General features: G+C 48.1%; 1 protein-coding gene across 1 annotated transcript in view; it reads right to left on the bottom strand.

Moving 5' to 3' along the window:
* LOC147099632 (voltage-dependent T-type calcium channel subunit alpha-1I-like) overlaps positions 1-13658 on the bottom strand; it is a 259865-nt gene that overhangs the window by 184257 nt on the left and 61950 nt on the right. The window contains exons 6-7 of the mRNA XM_085969212.1: positions 12625-12940; positions 11017-11109 (exon numbers count right to left, since the gene is read on the bottom strand). Of these exons, the coding sequence (XP_085825338.1) occupies positions 11017-11109; positions 12625-12940 (409 nt within the window). The remainder of the gene's footprint in view (positions 1-11016; positions 11110-12624; positions 12941-13658) is intronic.

Here is a 13658-nt window from a genome sequence, read left to right as displayed (position 1 = left end):
TTTGTTCTTCTCTCCCAGCAGCTCCCTGCCTCGACACTTCTAACATCTTCCAGTTCTGACGAAGGGTCACCGACCTGAAACCTTAGATCTGTTTCTCTCTTTCTCTCCACAGATGCTGCCTGACCTGCTGAATGCTTCCCAAAATGTTCTTCTTTTATTATTAATAAGTTGCTTGCTGCCTACAACCAGCATAAGCAACTTGGAGCAAGCGAGCTCATGTTTTGTTCTTGTTGTACAGGGGAAACCTAGTTAAGGCCCAAGGCCCACTGTGGGAGTAGGGTTGCCAACTCTGGTTGGGCCTGTTCCTGGAGGATTCATCACATGACCTCTCGCCCCGCATCGCCCCGCCCCCACACACACACCATTGGCCCATCTTCCAGGCGCACTGCCTCCTCACGGCCAACTGGATTAAAGTACAAAGAATAATTAAAGAGGCTAATGGAATGTTGGTCTTTATCTCGAAGGGGCTGGAATACAAAGTGAAGGAAATGATGCTTCAGCTGTACAAAGCCTTGGTCAGACCCCATCTGGACACTGCGTTCAGTTCTGGGCCCCGCACCTCAGGAAGAATATATTGGCCTCGGAGGGGGAGCAGCGCAGATTCACCAGAATGATATCTGGGGCTAAAAGGGTTAAATTATGAGGACAGCTTGCACAGACTGGGCTTGTATTCCCTCGAGTTTAGAAGATTAAGGGGTGACCTAATAACAAGAAATAGGAGCAGGAGTCGGCCATTTGGCCCTTCGAGCCTGCTCCGCCATTCAATGAGATCATGGCTGATCTTCTACCTCAACTCCACTTTCCCGCCCGATCGCCATATCGCTTGATTCCCTTAATATCCATCTCTATCTTGAATATACTCAACGACTGAGCCTCCACAGCCCTCTGGGGTAGAGAATTCCAAAGATTCACCACCCTCTGAGTGAAGAAGTTTCTCCTCATCTCAGTCCTAAATGGCCGACCCCTTATTCTGAGACTGTGACCCCTTGTTCTAGACTCCCCAGCCAGGGGGAAACATCCTCTCTGCATCTACCCTGTCAAGCCTTGTAAGAATTTTGTATGTTTCAATGAGATCACCTCTCATTCTTCTAAACTCTAGAGAATATAGGCCTAGTCTACTCAATCTCTCCTCATAGGACAATCCCCCCATCCCAGGAACCAGTCTGGTGAACCTTCGTTGCACTCCCTCTATGGCAAGTATATCCTTCCTTAGGTAAGGAGACCAAAACTGTCCACAATACTCCAGGTGTGGTCTCACCAGGGCCCTATATAATTGCAGTAAGACATCTTTACTTTTATACTCAAATCCTCTTGTAATAAAGGCCAACATACCATTTGCTTTCCTAATTGCTTGCTGTACCTGCATGTTAACTTTCAGTGAGTCGTGTACAAGGACACTCAGGTCCCTCTGAACACCAACATTTCCCAATTTCTCACCATTTAAAAAATACTCTGTTTTTCTATTTTTCCTACCAAAGTGGATAACTTCACATTTCTCCACATTATATTCCATTTGCCATGTTCTTGCCCACTCACTTAGCCTGTCTATATCCCCTTGAAGCCTCTTTGCATCCTCCTCACAACTTATATTCCCACCCAGCTTTGTATCATCAGCAAACCTGGATATATTACATTTGGTCCCCTCATCCAAATCATTGATGTAAATTGTGAATAGCTGAGGCCCAAGCACTGATCCTTACGGTGCCCCACTAGTTACAGCCTGCCAACCCGAAAATGACCCGTTTATTCCTACTCTGTTTTCTGTCCATTAACCAATCCTCAATCCATGTTAGTATATTACCCCCAATCCCATGAGCCCTAATTTTGTTTAATAACCTCTTGTGTGGCACCTTATCGAATGCCTTCTGACCTGTTTATTCCTACTCTCTGTTTTCTGTCCGTTAACCAATCCTCAATCCATGCTAGTGTATTACCCCCAATCCCATGAGCCCTAATTTTGTTTAATAACCTCTTGTGTGGCACCTTATCGAATGCCTTCTGAAAATCCAAATACACCACATCCACTGGTTCCCCCTTATCTATTCTGCCAGTTACAACCTCAAAAAACTCTAACAGATTCTTCAAACACGATTTCCCTTTCATAAACCCGTGTTGACTCTGCCCAACCCTATTATTATTTTCTAAGTGCCCTGTTACCACGTCCTTAATAATAGATTCTAACATTTTCCCTACGACTGATGTCAGTCTAACTGGTCTGTAGTTCCCTGTTTTCTCTCTCCCTCCTTTCTTAAATAGTGGGGTTACATTTGCTACCTTCCAATCCGCGGGAACTGTTCTAGAATCTATGGAATTTTGGAAGATAACAACCAATGCATCTCTATAGCCACCTCTTTCAAAACCCTAGGATGTAGGCCATCAGGTCCAGGGGATTTATTGACTTTCAGTCCCATTAATTTCTCCAGTACTATTTTTTTTACTAATGCTAATTTGTTTCAGTTCCTCAGTCTCGCTAGACCCTTGGTTCTCCACTATTTCCGGCAGATTTTTTGCGTCTTCTTCCGTGAAGACAGACACAAAAGTATTTGTTTAATTTCTCTGCCATTTCCTTATTTCCCATTATTACATCTCCTGTCTCAGCCTGTAAGGGACCCACATTTACTTTTGCTAATCTTTTCCTTTTTACATACCTATAGAAGCTTTTACAGCCTGTTTTTATGTCTCTTGCTAGTTTACTCTCATATTCTATTTTCCCTTTCTTGATCAATTTCTTAGTCCTCCTTTGCTGAATTCTAAAATCCTCCCAATCCTTAGGCTTACTGCTCTTTTTGGCAACATTATAAGGGGGGAAAATTCAGTTGCTTTGCGCCTCCCTCTTAGGGTGCTAATGGGGCGCAAAGCAACCAGCGCCCGGGCGCGGCGATGGTTGTGCCGCTCGCAAAATTGACGACATTTTGTGGCGGTGCTAAACACTACCGCCATGATCTCCTGTGCCCGCAGATTGTGACGTCAGTCGAGTGTGCAACGCCCCGGCAGTGCCCCAGACCGGATATTGAGTGGCACCCCCGCCTTACCGCCTGCTGCTAGCAACGACAGGTTGAGGGGATCGAATTGCAGTCGGGAAGGGACTGGGGGAGCGCTATTTAAAGGCGACCGCTTCCTGCCTTTTTTGTCGGCGACATTTTTGTACCACGCATTCTGAGGGAGAAACATAGAAGATAGGAGCAGGAGTAGGCCATTCGGCCCCTCGAGCCTGCTCCGCCATTCAATGAGATCATGGCTGATCATCCAAATTCAGTACCCTGTCCCTGCTTTCTCCCCATATCCCTTGATCCCTTTAGCCTTAAGAAATATATCTAACTCCTTCTTGAATATATTTAATGAACTGGCCTCCACTGCCTTCTGTGGTAGAGAATTCCACAGGTTCACCACGCTCTGAGTGAAGAAATTCCTCCTCATCTCTGTCCTAAATGGTTTACCCCTTATCCTTAGACTGTGACCCCTGGTTCTGGACTCCTCTGCCATCGGGAACATCCTTCCTGCATCTAGTCTGTCTAGTCCTGTTAGAATTTTATAAGTTTCAATGAGATCCCCTCTCATTCTTCTAAACTCCAGTGAGTATAAGCCCAATTGACCCAATCTCTCCTCATACGTCATTCCTGCCATCCCAGGTATCAGTCTGGTGAATCTTCGCTGAACTCCCTCCATGGCAAGAACATCCTTCCTCAGATAAGGCGACCAAAACTGCACACAATACTCAAGGTGCGGTCTCACCAAGGCCCTGTACAACTGCAGCAAGCCATCCTTGTTCCTGTACTCAAACCCTCTCGCTACGAAGGCCAACATACCATTTGCCTTCTTAACCGCCTGCTGCACCTGCATGCTTACCTTCAGCGACTGGTGCACAAGGACACCCAGGTCTCGTTGCACTTCCCCTTCTCCCAATCTATTGCCGTTCAGATAATAATCTGCCTTCCTGTTTTTGCCACCGAAGTGGATAACCTCGCATTTATCCACGTTATATTGCATCTGCCATGCTTCTGCCCAATCACCCGACCTATCCAAATCATCCTGGAGTTTCTCGGCATCCTCCTCACAGCACACACGCCCACCCAGCTTTTTGTTGTCTGCAAACTTGGAGATATTACATCTAGTTGCCTTGTCTAGATCATTAATATATATTGTATATAAGAGAAAGAGAGAGAGACTTCTGGAGAGATTCAACGCTGTGTGAAGGAGTTTTGGGTACTGAGCAGCACTTTGCAGGTTCATTTTGATTTGACCTTCCTTGTATCTATTTAGAAGAGACTGTGGGGGCTGCACTCTGAGCTCTTTCCCTGGGCCTCTCCATTGTTCTTTCCAGCAGATTTGATGTACAGGTCTCTCCAGGTCGAGATTCAAGGCTGCAATGAGCAGGGTGTGGATGGAGAGCAAGATCGACCCTCCCCTTTAAGAACTGGCCGGCGCCAGTGTGTCTGTGTTCCATTGCTGACTGACATCACATGAGCTTCGCCAACGCTCTGAGGTAGCGCCTCGCTCCCCGGTGTTAGCGCCTTAAGACAGGTGTGTAGCGCCTGATTTAGCGCTCCAACCACCTCCAGGGGCGATAGAAGCCAAGTTTGCAGTCGGAGGCGATAATTAGCGCCAGGCGCTAAACTTTGCGCCCGGCCAATAATCGCGCCCCAAACGGGGCGATACCGAATTTCTCCCTCTAAGCCTCTTCCTTTGATCTAATACTATCTCTAACTTCTCTTGTTAGCCATGGTTGGACCACTTTTCCTGTGGGGTTTTTGTGCCTTAAAGGAATGTATATTTGTTGTAAATTATGTATTTATTCTTTAAATGCTAGCCATTGCTTGTCTACCATCATACCTTTTAATGTAATTTCCCAATTTACCTTAGCCAACTCGCCCTTCATACCTATGTAATTTGCTTTGCTTAGATTTAAGACCCGCGTTTCAGATTTAACTATATCACTTTTGAACTCAATATAAAATTCTATCATATTATGGTCACTCTTCCCTAAAGGCCCCTTTACTGCAAAGTTATTAATTAACCCTTTCTCATAGCAGAATACTAGATCTAAAATAGCCTGTTCCCTAGTTGGTTCCTCAACATAATGATCTAGAAAACTATCTTGTATACATTCCATGAATTCGTCCTCCACACTATTACTGCAAATTTGGTTTGCCCAGTCTATATGTAGATTAAAGTCCCCCATGATCACTGTATTACCCTTGTTACATGTGCCTCTAATTTCCTGATTTATACTCTGCCCTACATTACAACTACTGTTTGGGGGCCTATAAACAACTCCCACCAATGTTTTCTGCCCCTTGCTGTTTCTTAGCTCCACCCAAACTGATTCTACTTCTTGATTTTCGGAGCTAAGATCCTTTCTCTCGACTGTCTTTATCCCATCCTTTATTATCAGGGCTACCCCTCCTCCTTTTCCATTTTGCCTTCTCTTCTAAAGTTAAGTATCCTGGAATATTTAGTTCCCAATCTTGGTCACTTTGCAACCACGTCTCCATAATGTCTATTAGATCAAACCTATTCATTTCTATCTGTGCTATTAATTCATCTATTTTGTTGCGAATGCTTCACGCATTGTCTTTAGCTTTGACTGTTTTCTATTTTTCCCTGATGTCACCTTAGTTACTGATGCCTTACTATGCTCGCTTTTCCTTCTTGACCCACTGCTTATTTTTACCCAAACGCTACTCTGCTCTAGAGTCTTGACATTTCTCTCGCTGCTTTTAAATTGACTCTTTCCTGAATCTTCCCACTCCCCCTTCTTTAGTTTAAACCCTGACTACTGCCCTAGTTATTCAATTCGCCATGACACTGGTTCCAGCCTGGTTTGAGTGGAGCCCGTCCCAACGGAACAGCTCCCTCTTTGCCCAGTACTGGTGCCAGTGGCCCATGAAGTGACACCCCTTCCTCCCACACCACTCTTTGAGTCACTCATTTAACCTTCTAATCTGCTTATCCCTATGCCAATTGGCGCGTGGCTCAGGTAACAATCCAGAGATTATTACCTTTGAGGTTCTGCTTTTTAATTTGGACCCCAACTCCTTAAACTCTCTCAGCAGAACCTCATTCCTGGTTCTACTGATGTCGTTGGTTCCTACGTGGACCACGACAACTGGATCCTTCCCCTCCCACTCCAAGTTCTTCTCCAGCCGCAAGGAGATATCCTTAACCCCGGCACCGGGCAGGCAACACAACCTTCGGAACTCCTGGTCACGGCTGCAGAGAACAGTTTCTATCCTCGTGACTATACTGTCCCCTACCACAACTACATTCCCTTTCACTCCCCCCCACTTGAATGGCCTCCTGCACCATGGTGTCATGGTCAGCTTGCTCATCCATCCTACAGGCTTTTCCCTCATCCACACAGGCAGCAAGAACCTCATGTTGGACAAGGACAATGGCTGAGGCTCCTCCAGCACTGCACTTGGGGTCCCCTTACCTGCCCGAGTTGCAGTCACACCCTCCTGTCTCTGACCACTAACCAGACCTGTACCACTACCTAACCCAAGGGGTGTGACTGCCTCCTGGATCAAAGTGTCCAGGTAACGCTCCCCATCCCTGATGCCCCACAATGTCTGCACCTCGTACTCCAGCTCAACAACTCTGAGCTGAAGTTCCTCAAGATGCAGACACTTACTGCAAACATGGTTGTCCGGGATCACAATGCTCTCCACAAACTCCCACATGCTGCAGTTGTGGCACGCCACCTGCACTGCCATCCCAATATGACGTTGTTTTACTTAATTAAATGTAATTAAATTTGTATCTAAGTAACTTAGTTTACAGTTTCGTTTCTTGACGACTTGATTGAGATTAAGTTATGGGCACTGAAATTAAATATCTACTTGTAACACGAAGCACTACAAGTAGTGTCGGCAAAAAGCAGCAACTCCTTCCCCCTCTTCTCCAAATTCCCACTCTATCCAAATTCCCAAATAAAACACTCTAAATTGGGCTAGAAATTCGGCTCCTTTGCGCCTGCCATTAGGGCCTTCGGGGGGTGTGGTAACCAGGTTCAAAGGGCTTATCGCCCCGGGTGGGGTGGGTGAAAAAAAAGCGCCTCCCGAGAAATTTGCCTCGGGCCGCTGTGCCTCCAGCGGTGACGTTATCGCCATGTGCGGCGACCCCTTAGCGCCCCGTGACAGAAATTCGGCCGCGTCCCACGAGGCTGCTGCGGGCGATGTCAGTGGGATTTATTGAGATAGAGGATCAGCCAGAATGGCGGAGCAGGCTCGAAGAGCCGAAGGGCCTACTCCTGCTCTTATTGTTCTATGTTTCTTCTATGTTTCTAAAGGAGTTGATGGGGTCAATCGAAACTATTTCCTCTGGTGGGGGGGGTGACATGAATCTTGTCATTCATGGGAAATGACTTATGGAATAATACTGGGCGGCCTGCTGGTGGCGCTGTCCAGGGAGAGTATAAATACTCGGGCATGGGCCCAGCTTGCTCAGGACATTCTTTAACAGGAACTAGTGAAGGACACAACTAGATCTCCATGTTGAAAAACAGTTGATTAAAGCCTTGTTTAACGCTCAGACCAAGTGCCCAGTAGTTTTCTTACATCAGGGGGGAGTCCAGAACAAGGGGAAATAACCTTAAAATTAGAGCCAGTCCGTTCAGGGGTGATGTCAGGAAGCACTTCTTCACACAAAGGGTAGTGGAAATCTGGAACACTCTCCCCCAAAAAGCTGTTGAGGCTGGGGGGTCAATTGGAAATTCCAAGACCTGAGATTGCTAGATTTTTGTTGGGCGAGGGTATTAAGGGATATGGAACCAAGGCGGGCAGATGGAGTTAGGATACAGATCACCCATGATCTCACTGAATGGCAGAACAGGCTCGAGGGGCTGACTGGCCTCCTCCTGTTACTAATGTTGACTGTTGGTGAAACGGCCATTTTGTTTCTCCTCATCTCCAATAATTTCACAGCTAATAAATAAAAGTGTTCAAAGAAATTGAACACAATTTTGTTTAACGCCCCTATGATGTTTCTCCCCGGGATTTTTGCTGACGGCAGTGTTCTGGAGATTAATCTTCAATTCCAGGAGACTCCAGGGCCAATCCCGGAGGGATGGCAAGCCTATGTGGGAGGCACCACTAAGCCTGAAAAAATGTAGGCGAGGGGGTACTGTAGATAAGGAGATACTGATTAAGAGAAGCCAAGATTGGGATTCAACAGCCCGTAGATTGTTGATGGAAGGGAAGACTGAAGAAGGTTAGGAGTTCGTCCACATTCAGACTTGGGGAAAGAATGAGTTAGAGAGGGAGATGGTGTGACGAGTATTGAGTTCAACACAGTGAGGATGCAGGGAACATAGGAGCAGGAGTCGGCCATACGGGTCCTCAAGCCTGCTCCGCCATTCAATAAGATCATGGCTGATCTTCGACCTCAATTCCACTTTCCTGCCTGATCTCCATATTGAAGATCGGGAGAGGGAGAGTGTGCAGGATGGGGGATTTGAAGTTGAGGAGGTGCAGGAGAAGAAGGTTCAGAGGAGCACTGACCAGGATAGTATCAATACATTTGCAAGAGAAGAGACAAGGGAGAGAGAATAGTTGGTTGCTTAAACATTCACTCCCTCCACCACCGGCGCACCGTGGCTGCAGTGTGTACCATCTACAAGATGCACTGCAGCAACTCGCCAAGGCTTCTTCGGCAGCACCTTCCAAACTCGTGACCTCTTCCACCTAGAAGAACGAGGGCAGCAGCCGCATGGGAACACCACCACCTCCAGGTCTTAACCCATCCCGACTTGGACACATATCAGCTGTTCCTTCATCGGCGCTGGGTCAAAATCCTGGAACTCCCTCCCTAACAGCACTGTGGGAGCACCTTCACCACACGGATTGCATTGGTTCAAGAAGGCGGCTCACCACCACCTTCTCAAGGGCAATTAGGGATGGTCAATAAATGCTGGGCCTTGACAGCGACGCCCACATCCCATAAACAAATAAAATAAATACATAAAAGCAGGCTCCAACAACACTCAAGAAGCTCGACACCATCCAGGACAAAGCAGCCTGCTTGATTGGCACCCCATCTACCACCTTAAACATTCACTCCCTCCACCACCGGCGCACCGTGGCTGCAGTGTGGACCATCTACAAGATGCACTGCAGCAACTCACCAAGGCTTCTTCGGCAGCACCTCCCAAACCCGCGACCTCTTCCACCTAGAAGGACAAGGGCAGCGGGCGCATGGGAACTCCACCACCTCCAAGTTCCCCTCCAAGTCACACACCATCCTGACTTGGAAATATATCGGCCGTTCCTTCATCGTCGCTGGGTCAAAATCCTGGAACTCCCTCCCTAACAGCACTGTGGGAGCACCTTCACCACACGGACTGCAGCGGTTCAAGAAGGCGGCTCACCACCACCTTCTCAAGGGGCAATTAGGGATGGGCAATAAATGCTGGGCCTTGCGCACAAATCCCGAGAATGAATTAAAAAGAAGAGAGAAGATTATAGAGGCTCTGGAGCGAGTTGGGCTGAATGTCTTGTTCCTGTGCAGTATATTCTTTGTAATTCTCTCTTTTGGACTCCTCACCAGTCGTCGATGAGCCACAGCTGGTAAAGGACCTGCCCAGTTGTCAGTGTCAGTTCCAGGAGCTGACACAGAGGCATAGACGAGCTGTGGAGAAATATTACAGAGTGTGAAAGGAACCTGGCAGCTGAGGGAACACCTTTTAGCTAGTCAGCTGTCACCATTCAAACGAGATTGAAAAGTAAGGCGGTTATCCAAGAGTGCAGTAGGAATAGAAACTGTTTATAAGTGAGTGCTGGGAATAGCGGTGATGAGGCAGAGAGCGAGTGTGTGCGTGTGTGTTTATACACACTTAAGAACATATAAGAAATAGGAGCAGGAGGAGGCCATTCGGCCCCTCGAGCCTGCTCCACCATTCAATAAAGATCATGGCTGATCTGATACTAAAAGAAAATGCTGCAGATGCTGGAAATCTGAAATAAAAACAGAAAATGCTGGAGATACTCAGCGGGTCAGGCAACGTCTGTGAAGAGAGAAACAGAGTTAACGTTTCAGGTCGATGACCTTTCGTCAGAACTTCCAGTTGTGGCCTAACCAACGCTTTATAAAGGCTCAGCATAGCATCTCCTGATTGTTAATTCCTCACAAATCACTTTTCTTTTCATTTTCCCTTCGAAGGTACAGAGACAGGACCCTGTATGAAACTTTCTCTAATCTTCCAGAGTATTCAAAGAAACACATGTCCCTCGTGAGGGTGAACTCGTAACATCCCAGAATGTTTCACCATCAGTCAACTGCTTCCGAAGTGTTGGAGTGTAGGGAACGGCGCAGCCAGTTTTCACACAGCAAGATCCCGCAAACAGCAAGTGAGATAGATAACCAGATAATCTGTTTATTCAGCGGTGTTGGTTCAGAGAGTAATGTTGCCCAGGACATTGGGGAAACGCACTGCTCTTCCTCAAATCGCACCGTGAGGTCATTCACATCTGCCCGAGACCTCAGGTTAGCACCTCAGATTTAAAATTCTCATCCTTGTGTTCAAATCCCTCCATGGCCTCTTCACTCCCTATTTTGTAACCTCCGCCAACCCCACAACCCTCTGAGATCTCTGAGCTCCTCCAATTCTGGCCTCTTGTCCATTTCTCACTCCCTTTGCCCCACCATTGGTGGTCGTGTCTTGAGTTGCCCGGGCCCTAGCTCTGGGATTCCCTCCCTAAAACCTCTCCCTCCTCCTTTAAGACGCTCCTTAAAATGTACCTCTTTGACCAAGCTTTTGGTCACCTGTCCTAATATCCCCTTATGTGGTTTGGTGTCAAATTTTGTTTGATAATCGCTCCTGTGAAGCCCCTTGGGACGGTGCACTACGTTAAAGGCGCTGTATAAATGCAAGTTGTTGTTGGCTGTTGGAACATTCTCCTTCCATCCCAGCTAATCGCATGTGAGGAGGGGGAGGAGGCACCTCTGAGAGGGACCGAAAGCAAAATGACTCAAAATACACATAGCGCCACAGCAAGAGATTTGCTCTGTTGAGATACTTACTATGATCAGCAAGATGAAATAAATGAAATTGTAGAAAGAATGTGCATCCATCACGTAGTACATGATTTCAACCCAACCTTCCAGAGTGATAACCTGCCAAAAGAATATTGGGGCACCATTAGCATCCAGCATCATCTCCCCCACAGTGAGACTAGAGCCACGCTCCTCCAGCCCTCTCATTTTCATTCCATTACAACCATGGCCTAGACGCACAGAACGACAAGAGAATATTCTGAAGAAACTCCCGCCGATGCCGACTATATGCTACAATTTATAAAGGGGTGGGGGGAACGCAGGGACAGAGAGAGAGAACCATGGGGTTCACGTAGATAAATCTCTGAAGGCAGCAGGACAATAAGTTTCAAGGCTGTTTAAAAGAAAAACTGTACGGGTTCCTGGGCTTTACAAATCGAGGGAGCGAGTACAAAAACAAGGAGGTTGTGCAAAAAGTGGAAAGTGGTCCCATTCCTCAGTACTAACCTTCCGCTTTCTGATAGGGACGTAGCCTGGTATTTATTGGGCCCAAGACAATGGTGAAGGGCTCACATGATAATAGATTATTAGAAACATTGGAATTGCTGAATGGAACAAGACCAGGACCCATCCAGTTCACCTTCTCCCATCCTGGGGGTCGCACGCTCCAACAATAATGGAGTTGTTGACCAATCACAGCGATCGATCTCTATCAGTGAGTCTACAACAGACCCAGACACGAGGCGAGGAAAACTCCCAGTGGTGGAGAGCTTTGGGGAACCAGAGGTCCAAAGTCACCTGTTCCTCCTGAGCTCGCTACATTCACCACACGGCATGTCTCCAATTACTCAAATATTGGAGAACAAAATGTTATTTCCCGAAAGAAATCTACCTCATTTGCATTTGAATGAAAGAACAAAAATCTACATACAATATCAAAGGTGCAGTGAGTTGAATATTAAGTCACTGGATATTATAATTTCAATAAAGGTTCCTTCAGTTATCAGAATTGAAGGAAAGTTTAGTGTAAGTAGTGTAAATGAGTGTTAACAACATTTATAAATAGCAACATCGATGGAGAACTATGGGAGGGGAGGGGAGGGGAGGTCACTCTGGAGGTTCACTAGTGGAAAGGCCACGTCAGGCAGCAAGCTCGACACCATCCAGGACAAAGCAGCCCGCTTGATCGGCACCCCATCAACCACCTTAAACATTCACTCCCTCCACCACCAGCACACCGTGGCTGCAGTGTGTACCATCTACAAGATGCACTGCAGCAACTCGCCAAGGCTTCTTCGGCAGCACCTCTCAAACCCGCGACTTCTTCCACCTAGAAGGACAAGGGGCAGCAGGCGCATGGGAACACCACCACCTCCAAGTTCCCCTCCCCGTCACACACCATCCTGACTTGGAAATATATCGGCCGTTCCTTCATTGTCACCGGGTCAAAATCCTGGAACTCCCTCCCTAACAGCGCTGTGGGAGTACCTACACCACACGGGCTGCAGCGGTTCAAGAAGGCGGCTCACCACCACCTTCTCGAGGGGCAACTAGGGATGGGCAATAAATGCTGGGCCTTGCCAGCGATGCCCACATCCCGAGAATGAATTAAAAAAAAGTTAGTCAGACGGGTACCTGAAATATCACGATCCACGCGTAGCCAATGTTGTCGAAATTAATGGCACCTTTGTGCGGGTTCCTGTCGCCGGTCTGGCATGCGGTGTAATAGCGGTTCCAGTTGACACAGCCCCCGGTGACATTCAGCTCCTGACCCAGTGCTGCATAGTAGTAATAATCATCCTTGTCCAGGCAGCACTCGTGCCCATTGTCCCGCAGGGCCGGGATCTCGTGACAGCCCATGATCCCGTTGTCTCCGGACAGAGAGCAGATGAACGGGGTCTCATCATCCTTCTCGGGATGGTAGTACTGAGGCAGAGCGAGCCCATTGTACCTGAAAGCAAATGGAGACACACTGAGTGTACCTTGGGCTGCCTGTTTGTAGAGGTGATAGGGGCCTGTGCAGTAGTGAGGCTGGGGCCTGCGCAGTAGTGAGGCTGGGGCCTGCGCAGTAGTGAGGCTGGGGCCTGCGCAGTAGTGAGGCTGGGGCCTATGCAGTAGTGAGGCTGGGGCCTGTGCAGTAGTGAGGCTGGGGCCTGTGCAGTAGTGAGGCTGGGGCCTGTGCAGTTGTGAGGCTGGGGCCTGTGCAGAGGTGAGGCTGGGGCCTGTGCAGTAGTGAGGCTGGGGCCTGTGCAGAGGTGAGGCTGGGGCCTGTGCAGAGGTGAGGCTTGGGCCTGTGCAGAGGTGAGGCTGGGGCCTGTGCAGAGGTGAGGCTGGGGCCTGTGCAGAGGTGAGGCTGGGGCCTGTGCAGAGGTGAGGCTTGGGCCTGTGCAGAGGTGAGGCTGGGGCCTGTGCAGAGGTGAGGCTGGGGCCTGTGCAGAGGTGAGGCTTGGGCCTGTGCAGAGGTGAGGCTTGGGCCTGTGCAGTAGTGAGGCTGGGGCCTGTGCAGTAGTGAGGCTGCGGCCTGTGTAGAGGCAAAGCAGGAAGCCAAGGCCTGTTCAGTAGTGAGGGAGGAAGCAGTGATATGTTTACTGGGATGTTTTCTACAAAATCTCGGCTAATCTTGGCCTGTGAGTTGGCACCAAGTAGAAACCTGGTACCCATCTCCCATG

The sequence above is a fragment of the Somniosus microcephalus genome, chromosome 28 (genome assembly GCF_052327205.1).
Source record: "Somniosus microcephalus isolate GS21.2 chromosome 28, FLI_Smic_1.0, whole genome shotgun sequence".
Lineage (NCBI taxonomy): Eukaryota > Metazoa > Chordata > Chondrichthyes > Squaliformes > Somniosidae > Somniosus > Somniosus microcephalus.
This window is presented reverse-complemented; position numbering and strand designations above follow the sequence as displayed.